The sequence below is a fragment of the Micromys minutus genome (assembly GCF_963924665.1).
Source record: "Micromys minutus genome assembly, chromosome: 21".
NCBI lineage: Eukaryota > Metazoa > Chordata > Mammalia > Rodentia > Muridae > Micromys > Micromys minutus.
Genome location: NC_137956.1, coordinates 36,781,801 through 36,803,630, shown reverse-complemented (window position 1 = coordinate 36,803,630; position 21,830 = coordinate 36,781,801). Strand labels below are relative to the sequence as shown.

Genomic DNA, 21,830 nt, shown 5'->3' with positions numbered 1-21,830 from the left:
TAGGCAGTAGCCACAGGGCACTCTGGTTCTGTGCATCTGGGGCTGGGAGTTGGGAAGACATCACAGCAGCAGGCGTTTCTTGTTATGTGGGATTTGTGGATGGGCAGTATCCTTCTTACTGCGGTCTCTGGAGTCATGATGCTGGAGGCTGCTGCCTCCTTTAGAGCATGTGTCAGTCTCTCTAAGTGCTCTGTGTTTTCTGTGTCCTGATTGGGTACTTGTGTGGAGGTAAGATGAAGGAAGAGCCCTGGGGCTGGAATTAGAAAGCCAGAGTTCTTACACTGTCCATGAATCACTGTCCCCTGGTCTGAGAAGGAGCAACTGGCAAGGCTGTCCAGATAATGGTCTTCACTCCCTGGCCACTTGACTTAGCTACATTATTCCCCCTGGCCTTTGCAAAACTTTGCATTTATGGCTGCTAGAAATGGAATAATCGCCAGGACACTTCAAAATATTTACTATGTTATATTCATATGAATCAGAATGTGTCATCACCGAAAGCGGGAAAATGCATCCACATAAAGCTCCAATTTGCATTGGAACTTGTTATATATAACAGGGGCCGGAGGAAGTGTTTGTGTTTGCTGTTGGTAGAACAGCCAGTACCTCCGTTTTCTTGGGTATCCTCGGGTATACCCTCTGGAGCATGACAAAATCATCTCTCCTATCTCCCAGCCCCCTCTGCAATTCTTACTCCTGCCTCCTGATCAATCTAGCCTTGTTTCTTTGGCTTCCAGATTGCTTTGTGGACGTCGTGGTTGGGTTCGACATTTCCACTCACCAACAGGGTCAGCCTTTGTTCCAGGGCCATCCCCGCTTGGAATCATACCTCCCAGGCATCTTGGAGGACATGACCTCTATCAGAGGGGTGAGCTGTGGTGCAGGTGCAGAGGCGCAGGTGAGCCTGGCCTTTAAGGTGAACAGTGACCAAGAGTTCCCAGCCAAGTTTCAAATCTATCAGAAAGCAGTGTTTGACAGCTTGCTGCAGGTCACCGTCCGTGGACCAACTCATCTGAATGCACAGTTCTTACAGTCCCTTTGGGACATGTTTGAGGAGAGATCTGCATCCAGGGGCCAGGTATACAGCCTACCTTCCAAGTCTGTTCCTCTGTTCCTCTGTTACCAGTTGTACCCCTGGCTTACATCATCCCGTTTTCTTCTCTCTTTCTGTAGGTTCTGCTCATTTTTTCAGATGGTCTCCAGGGTGAAAGCATCAGCTTGCTGGAGCAGCAGGCAGACAGGCTCAGAGAAGCAGGTAAGGAGTTGGAAGTGCACACAGTGGAGCTTGGGGTATATGGCAGGGTCTCTGCCCTATGTGTTCTAGATCTTGGGATCTGTACAACCATTTGCAGAAGACACTGCTGGTGATGTGTGGCACATCCTTTGACCGGTCCCCATTTTATTTTCTTAGTGATGTGATGCTACAGGCATCCAGTTGCCTTTGTAACCTTCCACAGACACGTGCCCTTGATGAAACCCAGCTGCTTGGACTGAGGGTAGTTTGGTGGCAGGAAGTAGTTAAGGACAGAATTATTTATCTTGGCTCACGTTGGTAGGGAATACAGTCCACCATGGTGGGGAAGGCTTGGTGGCAGATGGCTCTGTGGTGGCAGCTCTTTGCTCATATCTCAGAGGAATAGGAAGCAAAGAGGAATTCTGGAGATCTTCTGGCTTTTTTGTTTTCTCCAGGACTCCAGTCCAGGGGGCGGAACTGCCTATATTGAGGGCAGGTCTTATGCCTAACTAGAAACATTCTCACGAACATACCCAGGGCTGTGTCTTGTTAATGCCCTTGGTGCTTGTTATAAGTCAATCAGGTTGACAATGAAGAATAGCCATTGCAGGTAGGGTTAAGAGCAAGTCCCATCCCAGTGACTGTGGCTTTGAATGAGGTAGGCATACAGAAGTCTGGTGCTCTTGCCTCAAGTGGGTCAACTCTGGCAGTTAATACTTCAGAGTGTCTCACAATGCAGCCAAGGCTGAGATCAAACCCTGTCCATAGCTTTCTCTTTGCTGATTCCACCCCCACCACCATGCCTCACATACTTGCTTACACTTTACCCTCTAGGTCAGACACCCTTCACTGTTTCTGGTTATCCCTGTGAAAGGTATCAGTGTGGGCTAGCACAAACACTTCTCACCCTACATCTATAACCACCAGCTTTGGCTGAACTTGGGATGAGATGGAGAAGCCAAGCTGAATCTTTATCAAAAGGAAAAGTCCCTTAGCTGTCAAATGGGACACAACTTCCAAGACTGCCTTGAAGGAGCCCCAGGCTGGCTTTGGGGATTCAGTTTTCATATATAACTTCCTTAGAGTCATGATTTTTCCTGCCTTATTGCTGGGTGGTGCCTTCTGCCTTGCTTAGATCCCCCCTCAGAGCCTTCTCATGGCCCTTGGGTTATGTAGAAACTTTTTTTAATATGACAGCTGAGCCTGCAGAATTTTGCCCCGGCTCCTGCTCCAGCCCAAGTGCATTCTTCACACTTGATGTTCCAGCACAGAGAACTTTCCTTCTTTGGGATGTTTAGAGTTTCGTTCCTTCCAGTCTCCGTTAGAGCTCTCTGTACATCACTTCCATTCTCAGTCCGCTATTGTTCCATGCCTGGTTCTTTCCTTTGAACAACTTCTGTTCATCCTCAGAGTCAGCTTAGTCACCACTTTCTCTAAGAATCCTTCCACATGCCCTGAGACTGTCCTCCCATATCTCTGGGACCGTCAGGAGTATCACCTCAAGCAAAGCTTTCATCGTTTAATGCTCTCTCCCAGTGAGGACTCGGGATCTTCTGATTCTGTCCATCTTTCCAATTAGTCCAGGAACATTGACACAGGAAGGAATGTGCCTGACCCACTCATCTTGTCATCAGCACACAGCAGACTCCTAAGAAGCAAATACTTGGTCAATGATAGAATGGATAAGTCCAACAGGCAGTGGAGGAATTAATGAATCAGTGAATGAGTGAATGAACTAATCCATTCATCTGAAATGAGAACTATGCAGAGTCCGGGCCCCTGGAGGGTGACTGGTTTTAACTGGTATTCCAGAAAGTGTAGAACCCCATCCCAAAGATAAACAATTCACTTTTAAAAAAGTCACATTTGGATGTCCAAGAGTTGTATCAGGATTGGTGTGAGATATTGGACACCATTTTCTGCTGGTGCTTTTCAGTTGATTTGTCAATATTTTCTCTTGGATGGCTTTCTCTTGGGGGAGTTTTATGCTAAGTCAGAGACCAGAGACTAATGCATTCAGAATTGCAGGTGAGAATCCTCCTTCCTCTGATGACTGCCTTTTTGGTTTTCTGGTTCTTTGAATGACGCTTACCGAGTGGATGAGCCTTTGGGCTTCACATGGGTTACTTTTACTGACTAGGACTTGATGCTCTGTTGGTGGTGTCCCTTAACACATTCGGCCATGATGAGTTTTCCAGCTTTGAATTTGGAAAAGGATTTGACTACAGGACTCAGCTGACCATTGGAATGCTAGACTTACGCAAGAAGCTCTCGCAGTATCTGGTGAGTCGTCAGTTAGCTCAAGTGCCACAAGGACCAGGCTGGGTTCTCAGTCTTCCCAGACTGCTGCTGTTTGTGCTATTAAGTTAAATGCATGGCATTTAGGATGTTAAAACATGCAAAAACTATCTGTAACATTGTATTTCCCCCAGTGTTCTCAAGCACTGTAACCGACATGTCTTTGATTATTAGTTAAAGAAGTTTCTTATTAACCACATTTGGGTTTTGTTATGGTAGAATCTCAACAATTTGAAAGCATATGGTATATGGTTGTATGGATTTCTTGTCTGGTAGTTATAAATAAAATGGCAAAGGCAGCTAAGGCAGGAAGGGTTTGTTGGGGCTCACAGTTGGAGGATAGAACTCATCATGCTGGGGAAAGTCGGGCAGCTGGAGCCTTAGGCAGCTGGTCACCGCACCTACAGTCAGGGAGCCAGGTTGGGCGCTGCTGTCATCAGAGTCTCCTTCTGATCCAGCCTATGAGATGGTGCTGCTGCCGCCCATGTGTAGTGTGGGTTTTCCCACCTTAATTAACCTCATATAGGAAAATCTCTGAGGTTGGTCCAGAGGTTTGTTTCCACGGTGATTATAAGTGTTATCAAGTTGACAGTCAAGGCTGACCACTGTACTCACCCGTGTGCACATTGCTGTCCAATAGACCTCTAGGAAGTTTGCATTTTACAAGACTGAAACCTGTAAATCCTCAACTAGCAGTATGACCTCTTTCTTCCCCCACTCTACAGAGCCCAGCACCCATACCCCCTTTCTGTTCCTAAAAACTTCCCTACCTAAGATCCCTTATATTGGCCTCAGGCATCACATGTTTGCTTGTGAGTGGCTTAGCATACTGTCCTCAAGGCTCAGCCATGTTGTAGTTCGTGACAGGATTCCCTCTTTTGCTGCACCATCTTTATCCATTCTCCTCTGCCCTGACTCTTAGGTCACTTCCACCACTTAGCAAAGGTGAACGACACTGTAATGAACATGCATGAGCAAGCATCTCTTCAGGATCCCTTGTTCAGTTCTTTTGTGTGTGTACCCACCCTGGGATCGTGGGATATGATAACTGTTTTCCATGTTTCACAAGTTCTGATTTCTCCACATCTTTCTGGACACTTGATGTGTTTAGTTCCCTCCCTTCCTCCTCTATTTCCTTCTCTCGTTCCTGTCATTTCCCATCACCTACTCCATCACTGCATCCTTTCTTGGAGAGTAGCCCGTCCTACTAGGTATGAGGTAATGCAACAATAATGGTTGTCTGTCTGCCTGCCTGCCTGTCTGTCTGTCTGCCCGTCTGTCTGTCTTTCTTTCTTTCTTTCTTTCTTTCTTTCTTTCTTTCTTTCTTTCTTTCTTTCTTTTCTATCTTGAGACTGGGTCTCACAATATCTCTGACTCTCCTGAAAATCTCCATGTAGACCAGGCTGGCACCAAGTCAGAATCTTCTCCCTTCCTTACCTTCCTTTGATGCCCAACCACTCTGTGCTAACTTAAGGTTTTGATTTGCACTCAAAACATAATTTGTTTTTTCCCCTCACCCTTCCTCCCATTGTCATGTCATTGAATAAATGCCTAGGGTATCAACAGACCAACCAGCCCCTAATGTCATTAAACAGCTCCCAATAATTTATACAATAGAATTTCCAGGAGACTGCCAAATAGGAATCAATATTCTTAAGTTAGCGTGGCCCGTGGCCATGTATATGCTTGGTACCCTTCCCGTTAACTGGGGCTGTTTCCTTGAGTGAGGTTGCTGCCCACACCATTTTCTGGCCTTGGTTTCTCTCTACAGTTGAAATCATAAAGCCTCCTTATTGCTTGCACCCCTCCCCCAAAGGCAGAACCTGGCTTTGTAGGTAGCTTACGATTTGTCCGAACAGGGCTCTTATGTAAGAAGATGACTGTGATGATTATGGCTCAGCCCACTTTGCTTTTGTTAACTTTTTTTCTCTCTCTCTAGGGAAACATCGCAGAAAGGGCTTGCTGCTGTAGATTTTGTAAATGTCCGGGGATTCCAGGACCTCATGGAACTCGAGGACTCCAAGCCTCCAAGGTGCCATTTGGTTGTGATTCTATCTTCTCTAACATGCCTTGCTTTGTCGTGATGGGGCCAAAACACAATAGGTTGAATTTGCAACCTTTTCTCATATAGTAAATGCCTTGGGAATTTTCTGTATTTCCTCTGTGTAGGAATGGGACCAGAAGGGTTCCCTCTGAACACCGACCCTGAGAACAACTCCCCCTCTCTTTTCCATATCTCTAGTGAGGTTGTTTTGGTTGTTTGCAGTTTATACTCTGTAAATCTGCTTTAGACAGTCTGAAAGTGTCAAAATAGCGGAGAGAGTTGTGGGTTTCCAACAGAAAAATGAGTCTGAGCTACAAAAATAAAAGACTGGATTATAGACAATCAATTACAGCAATAGAACGAAAAAGGCATCGTGGCATTTCCAATGGAAGACCGTGTCAATGCAAACAAATGAACCGCATTCATTAAAAAGTATGAATGACTTTTTGCCTACATTGTAATGACCACAGGAAGCAGAGAAGATGAAGCAGGATATATAGAATATATAGAATATATAGGTAGAGCTCCATTTATTAAAGTAGGGCTGTTCTATCTGAGAATGCATATCTAAGCAGTGACATACCTTTAAAGTCCAAGAGGTATTATCCTAAGTGCTAACAGTGCACCCCTGAGGTGGGATGGGTTAGTGGGCTCTGTGTGCTTGTGATGGGGTGGCCCTGTGCCTGGGACTGGCATTGTTCCAATTCTTGGCTGGATGATGATGACTGCACAGATGTCACATATAATTACTGCACAAAACTCACTGTAACAATTAAACTGTGCATTTATATTGTATTTATTCATTGCATATGCATTTTCAAATGAATGTTCAGGTATCATGGTGAAAGAACTTTTTGTGATAAAAGTATTTATTTTCATTTTGACAATTTTAGATTGCATTTCTACCCTCCCACCAGTTTTCAAAAAGACTTAAATTACTTATTTTGGAAAGGTCATGGGCATGACTGTGCAGTGGTGCACCTGTGGAGGTCAGAGGACAACTTGCAGTAACCTGGTCTCTCCCTCCACTTGTGAGTTCTGGAAATCGAGCACAGGTCATTAGGCTTAGCAACAAACATCTTTACCCACTGTGGCTTCTTTTCAGCCCAAAACAGATCGATAATACTTGCTGAGGATTTCTGCTTTGGCTATCTGTGTTGAAGGATAATTTATACAGAATGTTTTGCTGACTTGTGACATTCCATTTATTGAACTCTCTCCTCTTGCGTGTCAATGTGCTCTGGGGCACAGCAAAGATCTGTATTAGAGAGTAGGGGAGGCAAATCTCAACAGATCTTGGTTACAAGTAAACGAAGCCACTAAACTTTGGCCCACAGAGAAGTGACTTAGTTTAAAGATGGCTCTTATCAAAGCAGAAGAAGTCAAAAGAGCCCTTTGTAGGTGGTTTTGATTTGTTAAGGATGGAGCTGGAGAGGTGGTTCAGGCACTTGCCAGAGTATCTGAGTTTACTTCCCACACCCACATCAGGATGCTAATAACCACCTGTAACTCCAGCTCCAAGGGCCCTCCTCTGAACTGCACATGCTCCTGTACCATGTACACATACCCCCCCCACAAACACACAACACACAGGGACATGGGAATACACACAAACACACATACAAACACAATACACACAAATGCACGCGCGCACGCGCGCGCACACACACACACACACACACACACCCATGCACACAGTCTTATGGTTACTATTGCTGTGATGAAACACCATGATACAAAGCAACTTGAGGAAAGAAGAGGTTATTTTAGCTTATACTTTCATATTACTGTTTACCACTGAAGGAAGTCAGGGCATAAACTCAAACAGCCAGGAACATGGAGGAGTGCTGCTTACTGGCTTGCTTCTGATGACTTGCTCAGCCTGCTTTCTTATGAAACTTAGGACCACCAGCCCAGGGTGGCACCACCCGCATGGGCTGGACCTTTTTGTACCAATTGCTAATGAAGAAAATGCCTTCTAGGCTTGCCTACAGTCAGATCTTATAAAGGTATTTTCTCAGTTGAAGCTCCCTGTTCTTTGATGGTTCTAGCTTGTGTCAAATTGACATAAAACCTGTCAGCACATACATAAAATAATAAAAATACATATTAAAAATGATGACCACAGATACGAGAGTGGTCCCTTATTCATCACTAGGAGGGTCTCTTTCTGCAGAGGGGTTTCAGAGATGAGGCCAAGGAAAAGGACAGCTGCAGACGTTGGGTTTTCTGCAACTCATGGGTTTATTGGTACAAAGTTCATCCAATGCTCAAGGGAAGGCCTCGCTGGGAATGTCTGGTGACTTACTTCATGAGTATGAACTGACAGAGGATGGTTAAATGGCCTTCTCTCTTCCCTTCCAGGGTTCTTCAGGTCTGAAAGGCAGCAGAGGATACAGGGGAGAGGATGGAGACCCTGTAAGTCAGCACTGCCCACCCCCATGAACCTACACGTACTGATTTTCTTTATTGTGAAAAACTGTATGGGGTAGAGGTGTGTGTGTGTGTGTGTGTGTGTGTGTGTGTTTAAAATAGTGCTGTGGAGGAAGGGCCTGCTTTCCTTCCCCTTCACTTTAAGCTGTGGACAGGAACAGCTCACTTGCCAGAGGCTGGACTGTTGTTTTGAAATCAGTGTTAGGGGCTGGAATTCTCTGTGTCTCTAAACAGGATGTACTAGCTTGTCTGCTAAGGAGCTCCTTTTAGGTCCAGTGTTGGAGCACGTGTCCTTCCTTAGATAGCAAGTGGGCAGGAACATCAATACTTGACTCTAAAACCAGAGCCTCACTTGGCCTATCACCCTTGAGTAGAGTGTGGAGGGACTGAAGCCCACAGGGAGTGCTGAGTTCATAATGTGTACAATGTTTCAAAGCTCAGACTCTGGGACGTCCAAGAACTGAACTATGAGAGAAGAACTTGACCAGGGCATTTAGCTTTCTGATCATTTTTCTAGGACTCAAGGCTGGCCTAGCTTACTTTGAAAGGAACATTAAGGGAATATATTACCTGGCTCACTTTGTACCCCAGTGGGGTCTCAAACACTGCCAAGCATGCCTTTGTGTGCTGTGAGTTACCTCTCTGCCTGCTGAGGGCCCATAGCAGGCTGAGAGTTCAGGCCATGGGAAATTGTGAAGTCTAAGATCCTCAGCGTGGGCAACACCTTGAGGTTGTGTAGGAACTGATCAGTCTTCAGAGTAAAGGAAGCGAGACAGATAAAAGGAGGCCCTCATGCTCCTTTTCTCATGAGGAAGCTGTGTTAGCTATTTTTCTTGTTCTTCTGAAAAAAAAAAAAAAACTCAACAAAGGCATTTTAATAAAGGAGGGGTTTATCCTGGCTTATGATGTGAGGGGACAGTTCATCACTGTGGGGCAGGAGCCTAAGGCAAGAGAGAGAGAGAGAGAGAGAGAGAGAGAGAGAGAGAGAGAGAGAGAGAGAGCAGCTCCTGCTCAGCCCCCCTTCCTCCAAATAGCCTCTTCTGCAGATGGCCTTCCCTCTCTATGTAGGACCTCCTCTGGATGCTTTTTTTTTTTTTTTTTTTTATGCAGCCCAGGACCCAAGCCCATGGTGTGCTATCTCCTGGTGTGATGTCTTAGGGTGGGATTTTTGTTTGTTTTTTGTTTTTTGTTTTAAAAATGTAACCTAATCAAGAATATTTCTCACAGGCATAATCAGAAGTTAATTTAATCTCCATAATCTCTCACATGCTGGTCACAGGGTCCCAGAGACAGTGAGTCCCCATACTTAAGGAACACATGGTTGTTTTCTCCAGATGTGTTTAACTCTGGCTCTTGGTTGTTTCTAAATATTTCCTGGGAAAATTAGAGTTAATGAGAAACATATTGACCTTGAGTGTTTTCTTGTATGGATAGTCTGACTTTGGACAAACCTAGACTATGGGGAACGACTGTGTGTATGTGTGTGTGTCTGTCTGTGTTTTTGTCTCTCTCTCTCTCTCTCTCTCTCTCTCTCTCTCTCTGTGTGTGTGTGTGTGTGTGTGTGTGTGTGTGTGTATGTGTGTGTGTGTGTGCTTGAGAACCAGTGGTCAACCACAGGCGTTGTTTCTCAGGAGCACTTTTTCATTTTGTTTGTTTTCTTGAGACATCGTTTCTCTGTGTAGCCCTGGCTGTTCTTGAACTTACTCTGTAGACCAGGCTGACCTCAGACTCAGAGATCAGCCTGCTTCTGCCTTCTGAGAGCTGGAGTTAAACATGTGCACAGCCCCCACCTGGCCTGCACTTTATTATTATTCTTTTAAGAAAGGGTCTCTCATTGACATGGAATTTGTGGATTTGGCTAGTCCAGCAAGCCAGCAAGAACAGCAGGGTTCCACTGTCTCTGCCCCCTATTCCTAGAGCTGAGATTAAACTCATACTAACATTCTTAGATTCTTAAAATGTGGGTTCTGACATTAATCTCAGATCTTTACTCTTACAGAGAAAACGTTCCCAACTGATGCTTCCCCACAGTCCCAAGGACAGGCTCCTCTGCCTTTGCACTCACTCTGTTCTTGCAGTAATTTGTCTTCTCCTCTGTTTCTGCTCAGCTCTAGCCGTGGACACTGAACTGTTTTTCCCTGTCAGCAATGATGACTTTCCCCAGGTGGCATCAGCGCCCTGGAAATGAGATCATGGGATTACTGAACACCTCGAACTGTGGCTAGGAGGCAAAAATGACTTCTGAGCCTTTGTCTGCTGGAGTGGGGGTTGGGGAGGAGGAGGGAGTGTGTGAGGAACGGGAAGACCAACCACAGGAGGAATTGCTTTGTCTGCAGTTGGAGAGCTCAGTGCTCCAAGAGCAAACTGCTGACAACTTCTGGCAAAAGTATAACTTTGGATATATGTTTGAATTCACTTCTTAGGGAAGACGAGGAGAAACTGGGCTTCAAGGAGACAGAGGAATCATGGGATGCCCAGGGACTCGAGGTCAAAAGGTAAGCCTCTGCTGGTTCATCTTTCTCCCCTGTGACAACTTCCTATCTCCTCCCATTTTTTTTTTTGCTTGTTTTCTCTTTCCCATCTCCTCCTTCTCTCTCCCCATGTGACATGTTAGTTCTTCTGTTTGTAGAAGAGTCTCCAACATTCATTTAATTTTACCTGTAACCTTTATATGGGTGTGTGTGGGCAGATACAATCAGGAGGAGAATGCGAGACAGCATTCTTGGGGAGGCAGCTGCTTCCTGCTGCAGGGTCAGGACCCGCACTCCGTCTTCGGCCCTGCAGTGATAGATGTTTCATCTTTTACAGGGAGTCAAAGGGTTTTCGGGAGCTCAGGTACTGTACCTTCTTCTCAGGCAAGTGTGGTCTGACCCGGATTGATTGCCCGGCAAGTGCATGTCAGAGACCTGCTGACTGCTTCAGCGTGGTCCCCAGCTGCGCTGACTGCTGACTCTTGTTGTCCCTCAGGGAGAGCACGGGGAGGACGGGCTGGACGGGCTGGATGGAGAACAGGTGAGCAACCTGTCTCTTCCTTTTTGACTGAGCCTGAAGCCATCATGAGGCTGATTGTTCTAAATGAGATTTTTGTCTTGTGTTTGTTTAGGGATTTTATGGATTTCGCGGGGAAAAGGGACAAAAAGGTGACCCTGGCTCTCAGGTAACTTTTCACTCATCAACTAGTCCCTGGTGACAGATCTGGCCTCATTGGCTGTGATGGCAGTTGGGGATAAAATTGACAGCGACTTTCCCCACCATCTTAGTTACCAGCCAGAAGAAGCCCCCAGGAAACGACATAAGGGGGAGAGTGTGTGTTTTGTCTCACTGTTCAAAGGAATACAGTCTAGTTTGGTGGGGAAAAGATGGTGGTTGGAAGGTCCTGATGCATGGCACTGACTAGAAAACAGAGAAGGGGATGACAATGCTCAGCCTTTTCTTCCTATTCCTATTTTATGTAGCCAAGGACCCCAGCCTATGGGGAGGTGGCATCCACAGTCAGGGTGGGTCTCCCCTTCTCAGTTTAAACCTTTTGGGATTGTCCATCAACTCTTAGAGACACACCCAAAGGTATTCCTCATAGCGTCCTGAATGTTTCTTAAACTCAATCAGGTTGACAAAATTAGCAATCCCAATCACATAATGAAAGTCCATTGTCAACAAAAAAGATGGTTCTCTTCTGTTTGGGACATGCAGACTACTGTATTAGTGATTTTTTTTTCTGTTGCTGTAATAAAATTCCTTGGTCAAAAGCAACTTAAGGAGGAAAGGCTTTGTTTTAGCCTATGGTTCCAGAGGGACTGAGTCCTTATGGCGGGGAAGACCTGCATGGCAGCCAGCAGGAAGCTGGTTGATCACATTCATTCATATACAGGAAAGATGGGGGCGCATAGGAAATAGGGCAAGACTATAAACTCTCAAAGCCAGCCTCCAGTGATGTGCTCCAGCAAGGCTCCACCTCCTAACGGTTTCAGAACCTCTCCAAACAATGCCACTAACTGGAACAAGGCCAAGAGTTCAAATATATAGGCTCTGGGGCCAGGTTTCTCATTCAAGCCACCATAACTACTGTGTGATTTTTCAAGAATTTGCAGCTAGGAAAGTTCACTGTGCAAGGCCTTTCTGTGGTTATGCTTTTCAGAGGTCTGTAAGTAAATGTGTTTGGCCATTATTGGCCTTTGTATTCTTTCCTAACATCAAAAAGAAAGAGAATGAAAAAGTTGATTTGGCATCTTTGGAGTTATAAATTATAGTGAAATCCTTTGCTTATTTTAAATTCATCCCAACAGCCAGCTCTGCTTTTATGTTCTGACCCATTTATTTATCAAATATCTGTGAGCATCTCTAACATACCAGACACTAAATTATTTGTCAAGGATCAAGAGAAATGGGTGGGCCATGTGTCATTCTCACCCTCAAGGATCCCATAGTATACAGAAATGGCTGGGACCACTTGGGGTCCTTCTGATCCCAGTCAACTTGGAGGTGGGTGTGCTAAGGAAGTTTTCTTGAGACCAGAAATGAGTTGCAGTTATCAAAGCATAGATATGGAAGAGGAACGTTCTAGACCAAGGATAAGCTAACACTTGAAGCTGGGGCTACTGGCAGTTGCTCTACCTGGAAGGGACATAGTTCAAGTGGAGGAAAATGAATTTCAATAGGTTGTAACAAGAGACTTAGACAGCTCTAACAGCTCTAGTGTTCTATGAGAGAGAGTGTGTGTGTATATGTGCACGAATGAATGTGTGTGTGTGTGTGTGTGTGTGTGTGTATGAGTGCATGTGGTGTGTGTATGTGTGCATGCATGGAAGGGTTTAAACTGAAGGCAATCAAATTTCTCTTTCAGAAATATTATTTGGAGGTAGGGACTGTTGGAGTTGCCATGGTTATAAGGAAGGCTTAAGTAGTGATTGAGGTGAGATGGGATGAAGCTTTGAAGCAAAGCAGTCACAAAAAGAACAGGCACATGATATATAAAGTGCATATGGGACCAGCCAGGGATGAAGCAATGGGATTGTTGGTGCAAGAAACCACCCTCGGGTTATTCAGAGTGAAACCTGTCCTAGTGTTGCTTCCTAGGAACCTCTGTTGTCCCCCTGTAACCCTGGCTCAGGGACAAAGGGCAGTGTGAAATGGGGAATCAGTCAAATTGCTTCCAGGGACCCTAGTGTGGATAAATTTCACCGGAAAGTTGTTTGTGGTGACAGTAGAAAACCCCTGGTTTAGTTTCTTGTGGAGACAGAAATGCTAAACTTGCTAGACAGTCCAACTAGGACAGCCAACGTCCATTTTAAAATTTAAGTTCATCAGAATAAAAAATTTCACCCTTCCATTTCATGAGCCACATTTCAAGTGCGAGGGGGACATGAAGTTTTCTCCAACTGGTGAAAGTCCTGTTGGACAGCCCTATGAAAGACCATGAGAAAGTTTCCTGGTTCTTACCCTGACTATGGCTTAAACTTGAACTTGGGAACTCTAAGGGCACCTGGGGGAGGCAGGAAAACATGATTTGTTTTATCTGACTGACTTCCTCTCCAAGTGTGCTGCTTGGCATTTAGCGCCATTATAAAAGCCACACACATGATAACACAGAAGCTCCTTTTTTGGTTCTGTCTGTCTGTTTATCTGTCCATCCATCCATCCATCCATCCATCCATCCATCCACCTATCCATCCATCCATCCACCCACCCATCCATCCACCCATCCATCTTTTTCAGGGTCACCCGGGTTCCAGAGGTGCTCCTGGAGAAGATGGCAAGAAGGGCTTCCCAGGGGATCCCGTAAGTTACCAGATTCTACTTAGCTCTGAATTTTATCTCGGCACAATTCAGCTCCCGTTCTTAGTGATTTTCACTGAAGTACAGGCAAGGACTGGTCTCGGGAGATGAGCTGGAAAAGTGTTTGTTACCTGGGGATGTTTTGCTTAGGGGGAAATCTATCCAAATCTGACATGGACTGATTATTTTAATGGCTTAGAACAGGGAACTAAAGTTTCATTGCATGAGTTCTCACAGTGCGTTGAGATGTCAAACCTACTACAGTAAAAACTTCCTTCCCTTCATTTGTCAGCTTTCTAATCTTGCAGTACAGAGCTTGTCACGTTTGCTTGTTTGTTGGTTTAACAGCGCTGGGACTCAACACTGGGAAAGCACAGTACTACGGACCTACATCCCTAGTAAGATTCTCTCTTCCAGACTCAATCATAGGGGGCTTTCTCACTCCATATCTGAGGGACTGGTTTGGCACTGTTTGGGCCAGTGCCTCAGTGAAGCCATATTGCAGGAAAGTTACTGCACATCATGGACTCTGTAGCACTGCATCAGTCACTGGATCACCCTTATCTGGAGCAGACATTACTTTTAAGAGTTTCGAGTTGGAGATTTTTCTTACACGTCATCCATTAGCTTGAATTAGCCTTGCGGTTCTCAACCTTCTAATGTTTCTATTCTTTAATACAGCTCCCCATGTTGTGGTGACCCCCAACCATAAAATTATTTTTGTTGCTACTTCATAACTGTATATGGGCTGTAATGTAAATATATTTGGAGATGGAGATTTGCCAAAGGGGTCATGACTCACAGGTTAAGACTGCTGATGCCTATCTTATACTTAAACATTATACCATTAAAAGAAAAAGAAAGAGAGCTTGGTGGCACAGTCCTTGAATTCCAGCTCTGCAGGTCACTGATACAGGAGCATCTCAAGTTCAAGGCAGCCTGGACAACTTAGTGAGACCCTATCACAAAAATCTGTCAGTGACAGAAATTTTGCCTGATGTGTTCTAAGTCCTGGGTTTAATTCCATGTACCACATAAGGAAGAAAAAGAAAAAAAAAGGAAGAAAGAGAACAAGAAAAAAAGAAAGTCTGATGGGTCACACACTTGTAATCCTAGAACGAAAAAGAAAAATAGGCTGAGACAAGAGGCTAGCTGTGAGTTCAAGGCCAGCCTGGGCTCCATAGCCACAAACTGAAGGCTAGCCTGGGCTCTATAGCAAGGCTCTGTGTCTGAACTGATGAATTAACTCTCTCACTCTGGTGTATCTGGACTCTAAACATTTCTGAAATCATCTCCTAGGGTAACCCAGGACAAGACAGCGACATCAAAGGCCAGAAGGGCACCAAAGGAGAACGAGGAAGACAAGTAATTGGATCTATGTTACATATATACATTGACTGATTCTGTTGTTGAGCTAAGTATGTTTAGTGAGGTGTATGAATAAGCACCCCCCAAGTCATCTATAGTTAGAAGAAAATAAGAAGGTATGTCTCAAGTAGGCTATACATTTGGGGGACAGTATTAATGTCCCATGAAGTGATAATATATCTCATGTGTCACCATTATTTATGGCATGTTACTACCCCTAACCTGGTTCTTGTTGGCCATCTTACTACACTGTCCTCTACAGACTGGTTTCAGCATGACTCCCTTATTCTTCTGTCTTGATGACATTTGGTATTTCATGTGGACAGCTTTATAACCTACTCAGGATTTGTAACCTACTTTTGACTTATGGCTTTGGGAAATCATTGTGTTTCTAGGGGAGAACTGGGCAGAAGGGGACACATGGCAGTCCTAGCTCCAGAGGAAGCAGGGTAAGTATGGCTCAGATATTTCTTTCTCTCCTTACCACTTGTGATGGACACAGAGACGTCAGACCTGTGGCTGGAAGGTACATTTGCAGGCATTCTAAAATCCCAACTCCTCACCTTTTGGGTCTGAGAATTCTTCCTTATGAAAGGCTGTCTTGCACCTTGTAAGATGCTTAGCAATTTTCCCGAACTCTGCTCATCTGCTTGCCCATTTGAAACATCCAAAAATATCTTTTCAGATACTGCCAAATGCCTACAGCTGATGGTTATGGGAGGCAAAATCTTCTGTGGCTAAGAGACACCATTCTCTAGTCTGCCTTTGCCTTTTAACCTTCAGGGTATTTCTGAATGCCTTTGAAGAGAGTCAATGACTTGAACATATAGATTCTCCTCTCCTAACTTAGCATCTGGGAGCTATGACATACCATTATGGACTAGGTGGACATAATCTCAAGGTCTTCACACACTGACAGTGGAAATGGAGAATAGGAATGGCTTCTTCCTGAATGGACTCCCAAGCCTTGGCTATTAGGGCCAACATTGGTAGCTAACTCGTTGGAGGCCTTAGGGTAACTCATAGCATCTTGTGATATCAAGCCTATCTCCCCTCAAATAGGACATTAGATTTTCTTCAAATTTTAAAGACCAACCAAGAAACCACATTATTTTTCATGGATTACTGAAGTTAGAGATGATATTTATTAATTAATTAGTTTATATTTTTTGGGGAGGGGGAGAGAAGAATCCTGTTACATACCTCTGCTGTCCTGGAAGTCACTATGAATAGACCAGGCTGGCCTAGAACTCACCATGTAGATCAGGCTGGTCTCAAATTGACAAAAAATCCTCCTGTCCCTGCCTCCTGTATGCTGGGATTATAGGTGTGCCCTACCACAACAGGCACAGCGATGACATTTTTGCTGAGAGATCCTTTATTCCATTCTCAGCATGGTTGTAATAACAGAGAAGAGTGTTCAGAGTTTTGGGTTTGGCCCTAATTTGTTCAGAGGGAATGAAAATACTTGGATTTCTTTTCTGTGTGTTAGATGGTTCTCATCCCTTGAACGCATCGGCCTGCTGCCCTTTTCCCTGGGAACAGAGGCTCCATGCTAGCCAGTCTTGCCTTTGTTTATCCTGAATGGCAAGGATCCTAAGCCAGAGGGGCTGGGATTCCCAAGTTACTGGGACCAGTCCCTAGGATTGTGCCTTCCAGACTCAAGAGGATTAAGATGTAACTGTGGGAAGGCAGCAGAGCTTTGAGATGAGCCAAGTGTTATAAATTTTAGAGAGATCTAAAATATATCTGTTGGCTCAAGAGAAAAAGGATTTTAGTTTGAAATAGGTTTATAACTGACACATAAATCATGTGCTTTATAAACAGAGATGTTGGGGATCAGAGTAGGGATTAATCCTTGGGCATGCTAGTCAGTACCTTATAAATCACTGCAAGGACAGAATGATCTCAGCCTCGTCCCTGCCTTTTACCTATTTCCCTGATTTGTAATTTCCTTTCTTTGGGATTAAATAAGGCAACATTGATATTCATGTTCATAATCAAGCAACCCGGTGCTTTTCTATCCTCTCCCCCACATTCCCAATGTAGGCCAGACTTCTGTCGTGAGATTCAGAGCATCTTAATTGATTAATGGATTGTAAGCAACACATCCCAACCCCAGACATGAACTCCCCATGTAACTGAACTTTAACCTACATAAATTAATCATCCATCTCAACAGTTGTTACTAAAACAAGGGCTCAACATACTGACAAACACACAGGAAGTCACATTCCAGGCCCATAGCCTTTGGGTGGCCACTTACAAAGAGTCTTTATAACATTTGTACTTCTAATATATTATCTGTTTTGTGGCAGATCCTCACCTAATCACTTTTGAATGCTTATTTAGATCAAACCTATAAGACCCCTGCTGGATAGATTATGTTATCATATCTACCTTAAACTTGTACAAATCAAGGAGACTTGCCCTAGTATAGCTCAGGTGCCCTCACTTTAGAGTCTATGTTCCTAACGACTGTGTGAGGCTTACTGTGCATTTTCTTTGGACCATCTAGGCTTTAAATAATGGGGCCAAAGGCAAGAAAGTGAGATATTTCTAAGGCTATGCTTCTAAGGACAATGTTGTACAAAAATAATTATACAGAACAAACATTATTCTTCCTTTCAGCCTTTCTTCTCTTCACACCTTTTCTTTTTGTGAAAGGTTCTCTCTCATCCTTTGGCTCAGGCTGACATTGAACTTACTATGTAGACCAGGCTGATCTTGAACTCAAGGTCTTTGTGCCTTGGCCTCTCAAGTGATGTGATTACAGGCATATACCACCGTGACCAGCTTATCCTTGCTTTTATTTTTCACTTGTGTGCATGTGTGTGTATGTGCACCTGCATCCAGGTACTCATGGAGGCCAGAAGAGGATGTTGAGTTACAGGTAGTTGTGAACCTCCTGGAGTGAGTTCTTTGCAAGAGCAGCAAACACATTTAACTGGGAAAACACCACTCTAGCCCTTATCCTTGCTTTTTGATGGAGATAGAATGTGAAGTTATGCCAACAGTATCCACCTTCAATGACTTGTCATTCTTCTCCATTTTGCTATGTCAAGAGCATTAACTAGGGACAGAGACAGACAGCTGATGAGTTACTATGGGTAACTTCTCCCCAAAGGGTTTTTTAAAACTTTAATACCCAAGTGAGAGGATAGTTGGGTGATTTAACTTAAGGAATTGTATGAGGTGGGCAACTCGGAGAAAATGGCAGTTCTGAAAGAATTAATTCATAATAATTGAATAAATGCAATTGTTTAAGATAGTTCTGGTTGGTTATCACAACACAATATGCGTTGGTGGTTGAGAGTGTTCCATGGCTTCTTCAATGAGAGTAATGGCAGCAGATTTATATCACTGTAGATCTCAAAAAGTAAATTGGAATTTAGGGTCCAGGGCATAGACCCTCTTGGCTTTCCTCTGTTCGTGGAGCTTGCACTGATAACAGGAGATGCCTCCCGGATAAGTGCTGACAGAGCTGAGGGACCAGCCTGGCTTTGTTGTGGTAAACTTGATCACACAAAGGAGCGGCTGCACCTCCAAGACATTCTCCAGAGCAGGAGGCCCACCTGATACAGAGTGACATACCACAATGTCTAGAAATTTCACTCTTCCTTCTGCTCAGCACACAGTGCTTCATGGGTTTTCAGGAAGGAAAATAATTTTTAGGGTGATCTGGACCTCCAAATAGCCTATTTGATAACCATCAGAGAGTATCAGACTGGGATGGAGGCTGTAATGACTTTTACATTGGGTTGCCATCAATCTCCTAAATGTTAATGTGATTAAAATACCCAATGGAAAACCCTGCTCTGCCAAGGCCCACAGAGAGCCCTCTATGAGAAAGGAATGGGAGAGAATGTTTTGCCTCAAAGATCGTCCTTTTGCCTGGCTACACTGACTGATGCTTTGCCTTTGATGTTTCAGGGAATGGAAGGTCAAAGGGGGCCCCAGGGTCCTTCAGTAAGTATTCCTTTTCTCTTTTGGTCTTTGTGGTAGGGAACTATGAACATTTCTTCCTTGTAGATGGTGCTGGGTAAATAGCATTTGACAGGATGTTGTAATGATGCCCAGTCCTAAACACAAATTCCATTGACTAGTGGAAAACACAGCAGTTATCCAGTTGGTTTTCAGAAATAGGACAGGCTCAACTATGGAAAAATCTCCCTGAGAAACACCTCCTAACAAACAAACAGAACACAAACAACCCCAACTCTTACACCCTTGATTGACTTTCACATGTATTGGGAACTAGTATGAAAGAAAGTGAAATTCTTGCTGCTTCTTAGCTTTTATTCAAGTTATTATTAGCTATATATTTCAGGTATTCCTTTCATGTTTTATTTTTCCCTTTAAGCCCATTTTAATTAGCATGCTAAATATTTGATAACATTGTGGCATTTTCAAACAAAATTTGTATCTTACTGTTTTATTGCTATGAAGTGACACCATAACAAAGGCAGCTTATGAAGGAAATAATTTAATTGGAGACTTGTTTAAAATTTCAGAAGGTTGGTCCATGACCATCTTGGTAAGGAACATGGTGCCAGAACAGTAGCTAAGAGCTTTTTTCTGATCCAAAGGCAGCAACAGAGGGCAAGCTGGATCTGGTGTGGGTTTTACAAACCTCAAAGCCCACCTCAGTGACATACCTCTATAGTGGGTGGTTCTGATGTTTTGATTGGGAATCTGCATGTGAACGCTGAAGGTCCTGTTCTCCAATTGGTTCTTGGTTGATCAATAAAGATGTTATCAGATAATGACTGAATAGAAGAGACGAGACTTTTAGTCTCTAACAGGGAGTCTAGAGACACAGGAGAGGAGGATTTCGCTATGAGTTGGAGGGAAAAAGAACCACTAGCCATGTGAGATCTTGGGTGAAGTGGCCATTGGCCACTTTCCCAACTGGGCCTGGGGTAGCAGGTGGGAAATTAAAAATGCAGCCAGGCTGAGGGCAGATTTAGGGTGCTGAGCTAGGACTGAAGAGTGCAATAGCCAAGGAAGGCTCAAAAGAGCCCAGCCATTGAGCTAAAACATATTAAAAATAAGTGTGTATGTGTGTGGTGTGTTTCATCTGTGGATCCAAGGCATCGTTGGCAGCATGGTCTGCCTGGAGCTTAAAGCAGGGTAGTAGGAACTACATGCTATATACCTCTTCCAACAAGGCCACACCCCCTACTCCTTCCCAAACAGTTCTTTCATGTGGGAACCAACCATTCAAATATATGAGCCTCTGTGGCCTTTCTCATTCAAACCACCACAGTTTGCTTGAGTCACTGTCCTTTGCAACCCCATTTCTATGATAATTAGAAACATACTTGAGTTTATTCCTGACAGTTGGAACAATAAGATCCTGTGTGAGGAGTGAGCCTGGTAGACGAAGCCAATGATCTATGTAAACCATGCAGAGAAAACCTTAACACTGAAAACTCTTGTTCATTAGGGGCAAGCAGGAAACCCAGGGCCTCAAGGTACGCAAGGACCTGAAGGACTACAAGGCCCACAGGTACGCTGGGTATTTCATAAATGTCGACAAATAGTGTGGAGTCATTCTGATTGTAAGAAGGTAGGTAGCTCAGTACAAAAACAAAAACAGAAACAAAACCCTACTGAGGGCTGGAAAGATGGCTCTGTGGTTAAATCACATAATCCTTTGCTGTGGATCAGAGTCTGATGTTCAGCACTCAGGTGGGGTGCTTCACAACAGCCTATGACTGCACCTCCAGAGGATCTGATGCCCTCTTCTGACCTCCTCAAGTACCTGCACTTAAGTGCACGTGCACATGCGCGTGCGCACACACACACACACACACACATACACACACACACACATGCACACATGCACACACACATACAAATACTTAAAAATAAATAATAACAATTTAAGTATATATACAACTGGTAAAATATCAATCTGAAGCCATCCATCACTGTGTGCGTCTCCCATTATGGGAGATGATTCTCAATTTTGATTTTGTTTTGTCAAACCTGTTTTAACATTTACAGTTCATTAATGACCTCTGAGAGGGGAAGAGTGCACTCTGTGCTCACATTGCATTGTACCTAGGTACTGGTAAGAATGAAAACTTAAAAGCTCAATAATAATAATAATAATAATGATGATGATGATGATGATGATGACAATAATTATTATTATTTTACATTGGGCTGCCATTAGTGACACAGGTGTCAGAGGTGAGGGCATCTGCTATGTCATCTCTGCCTGGAAGAAGCCAACATTATCCCTTGAGGACAGTTTTGTCCCACCTGGGTATTGTCACTGGTGAATCTCACTATGTGTTGAACTCACTTTAAACCTGGACTTGTTGAAAGAATCTATGTGGAAATGCCCATTTTAAGGCCTTCCAAGAACCTCATTTTTCTTCCAGAAAATTTCAGATTATTAACTCTAAATGATTTTGGATTTTCTTGACTTATTTCTGCAATCTAGTACATTGGCAAGGTTGAGTAACCACGGGATCAGTCTAGATCTGTCAGGATCCTCTCAGGGCTGGGTGTGAGATGACAGTCATTTCAGACGCTCTGAGATCCTTTGATGTTAATGTCTTGAGTCTCACTTGATGATCTTCTCCTATGCTGGAGCCATTTTAATTCCAGTCTCCCCAACTATGCCAGAGAACTCAATGAGACCCACACATAAAATATGGCTGAGAG

General features: G+C 44.1%; 1 protein-coding gene across 1 annotated transcript in view; it reads left to right on the top strand.

The window, feature by feature from the left end:
* Positions 1-21,830, top strand: part of COL6A5 (collagen type VI alpha 5 chain) — a gene marked incomplete at both ends in the record, with an annotated part of 95,460 nt that overhangs the window by 18,212 nt on the left and 55,418 nt on the right. The window contains 14 exons of the mRNA XM_080934673.1: positions 738-1,078; positions 1,174-1,255; positions 3,375-3,517; positions 5,472-5,564; positions 7,941-7,994; positions 10,433-10,504; positions 10,818-10,844; positions 10,977-11,021; positions 11,113-11,166; positions 13,722-13,784; positions 15,081-15,146; positions 15,545-15,598; positions 19,083-19,118; positions 20,599-20,661. Of these exons, the coding sequence (XP_080790799.1) occupies positions 738-1,078; positions 1,174-1,255; positions 3,375-3,517; positions 5,472-5,564; positions 7,941-7,994; positions 10,433-10,504; positions 10,818-10,844; positions 10,977-11,021; positions 11,113-11,166; positions 13,722-13,784; positions 15,081-15,146; positions 15,545-15,598; positions 19,083-19,118; positions 20,599-20,661 (1,193 nt within the window). The remainder of the gene's footprint in view (positions 1-737; positions 1,079-1,173; positions 1,256-3,374; positions 3,518-5,471; positions 5,565-7,940; positions 7,995-10,432; positions 10,505-10,817; positions 10,845-10,976; positions 11,022-11,112; positions 11,167-13,721; positions 13,785-15,080; positions 15,147-15,544; positions 15,599-19,082; positions 19,119-20,598; positions 20,662-21,830) is intronic.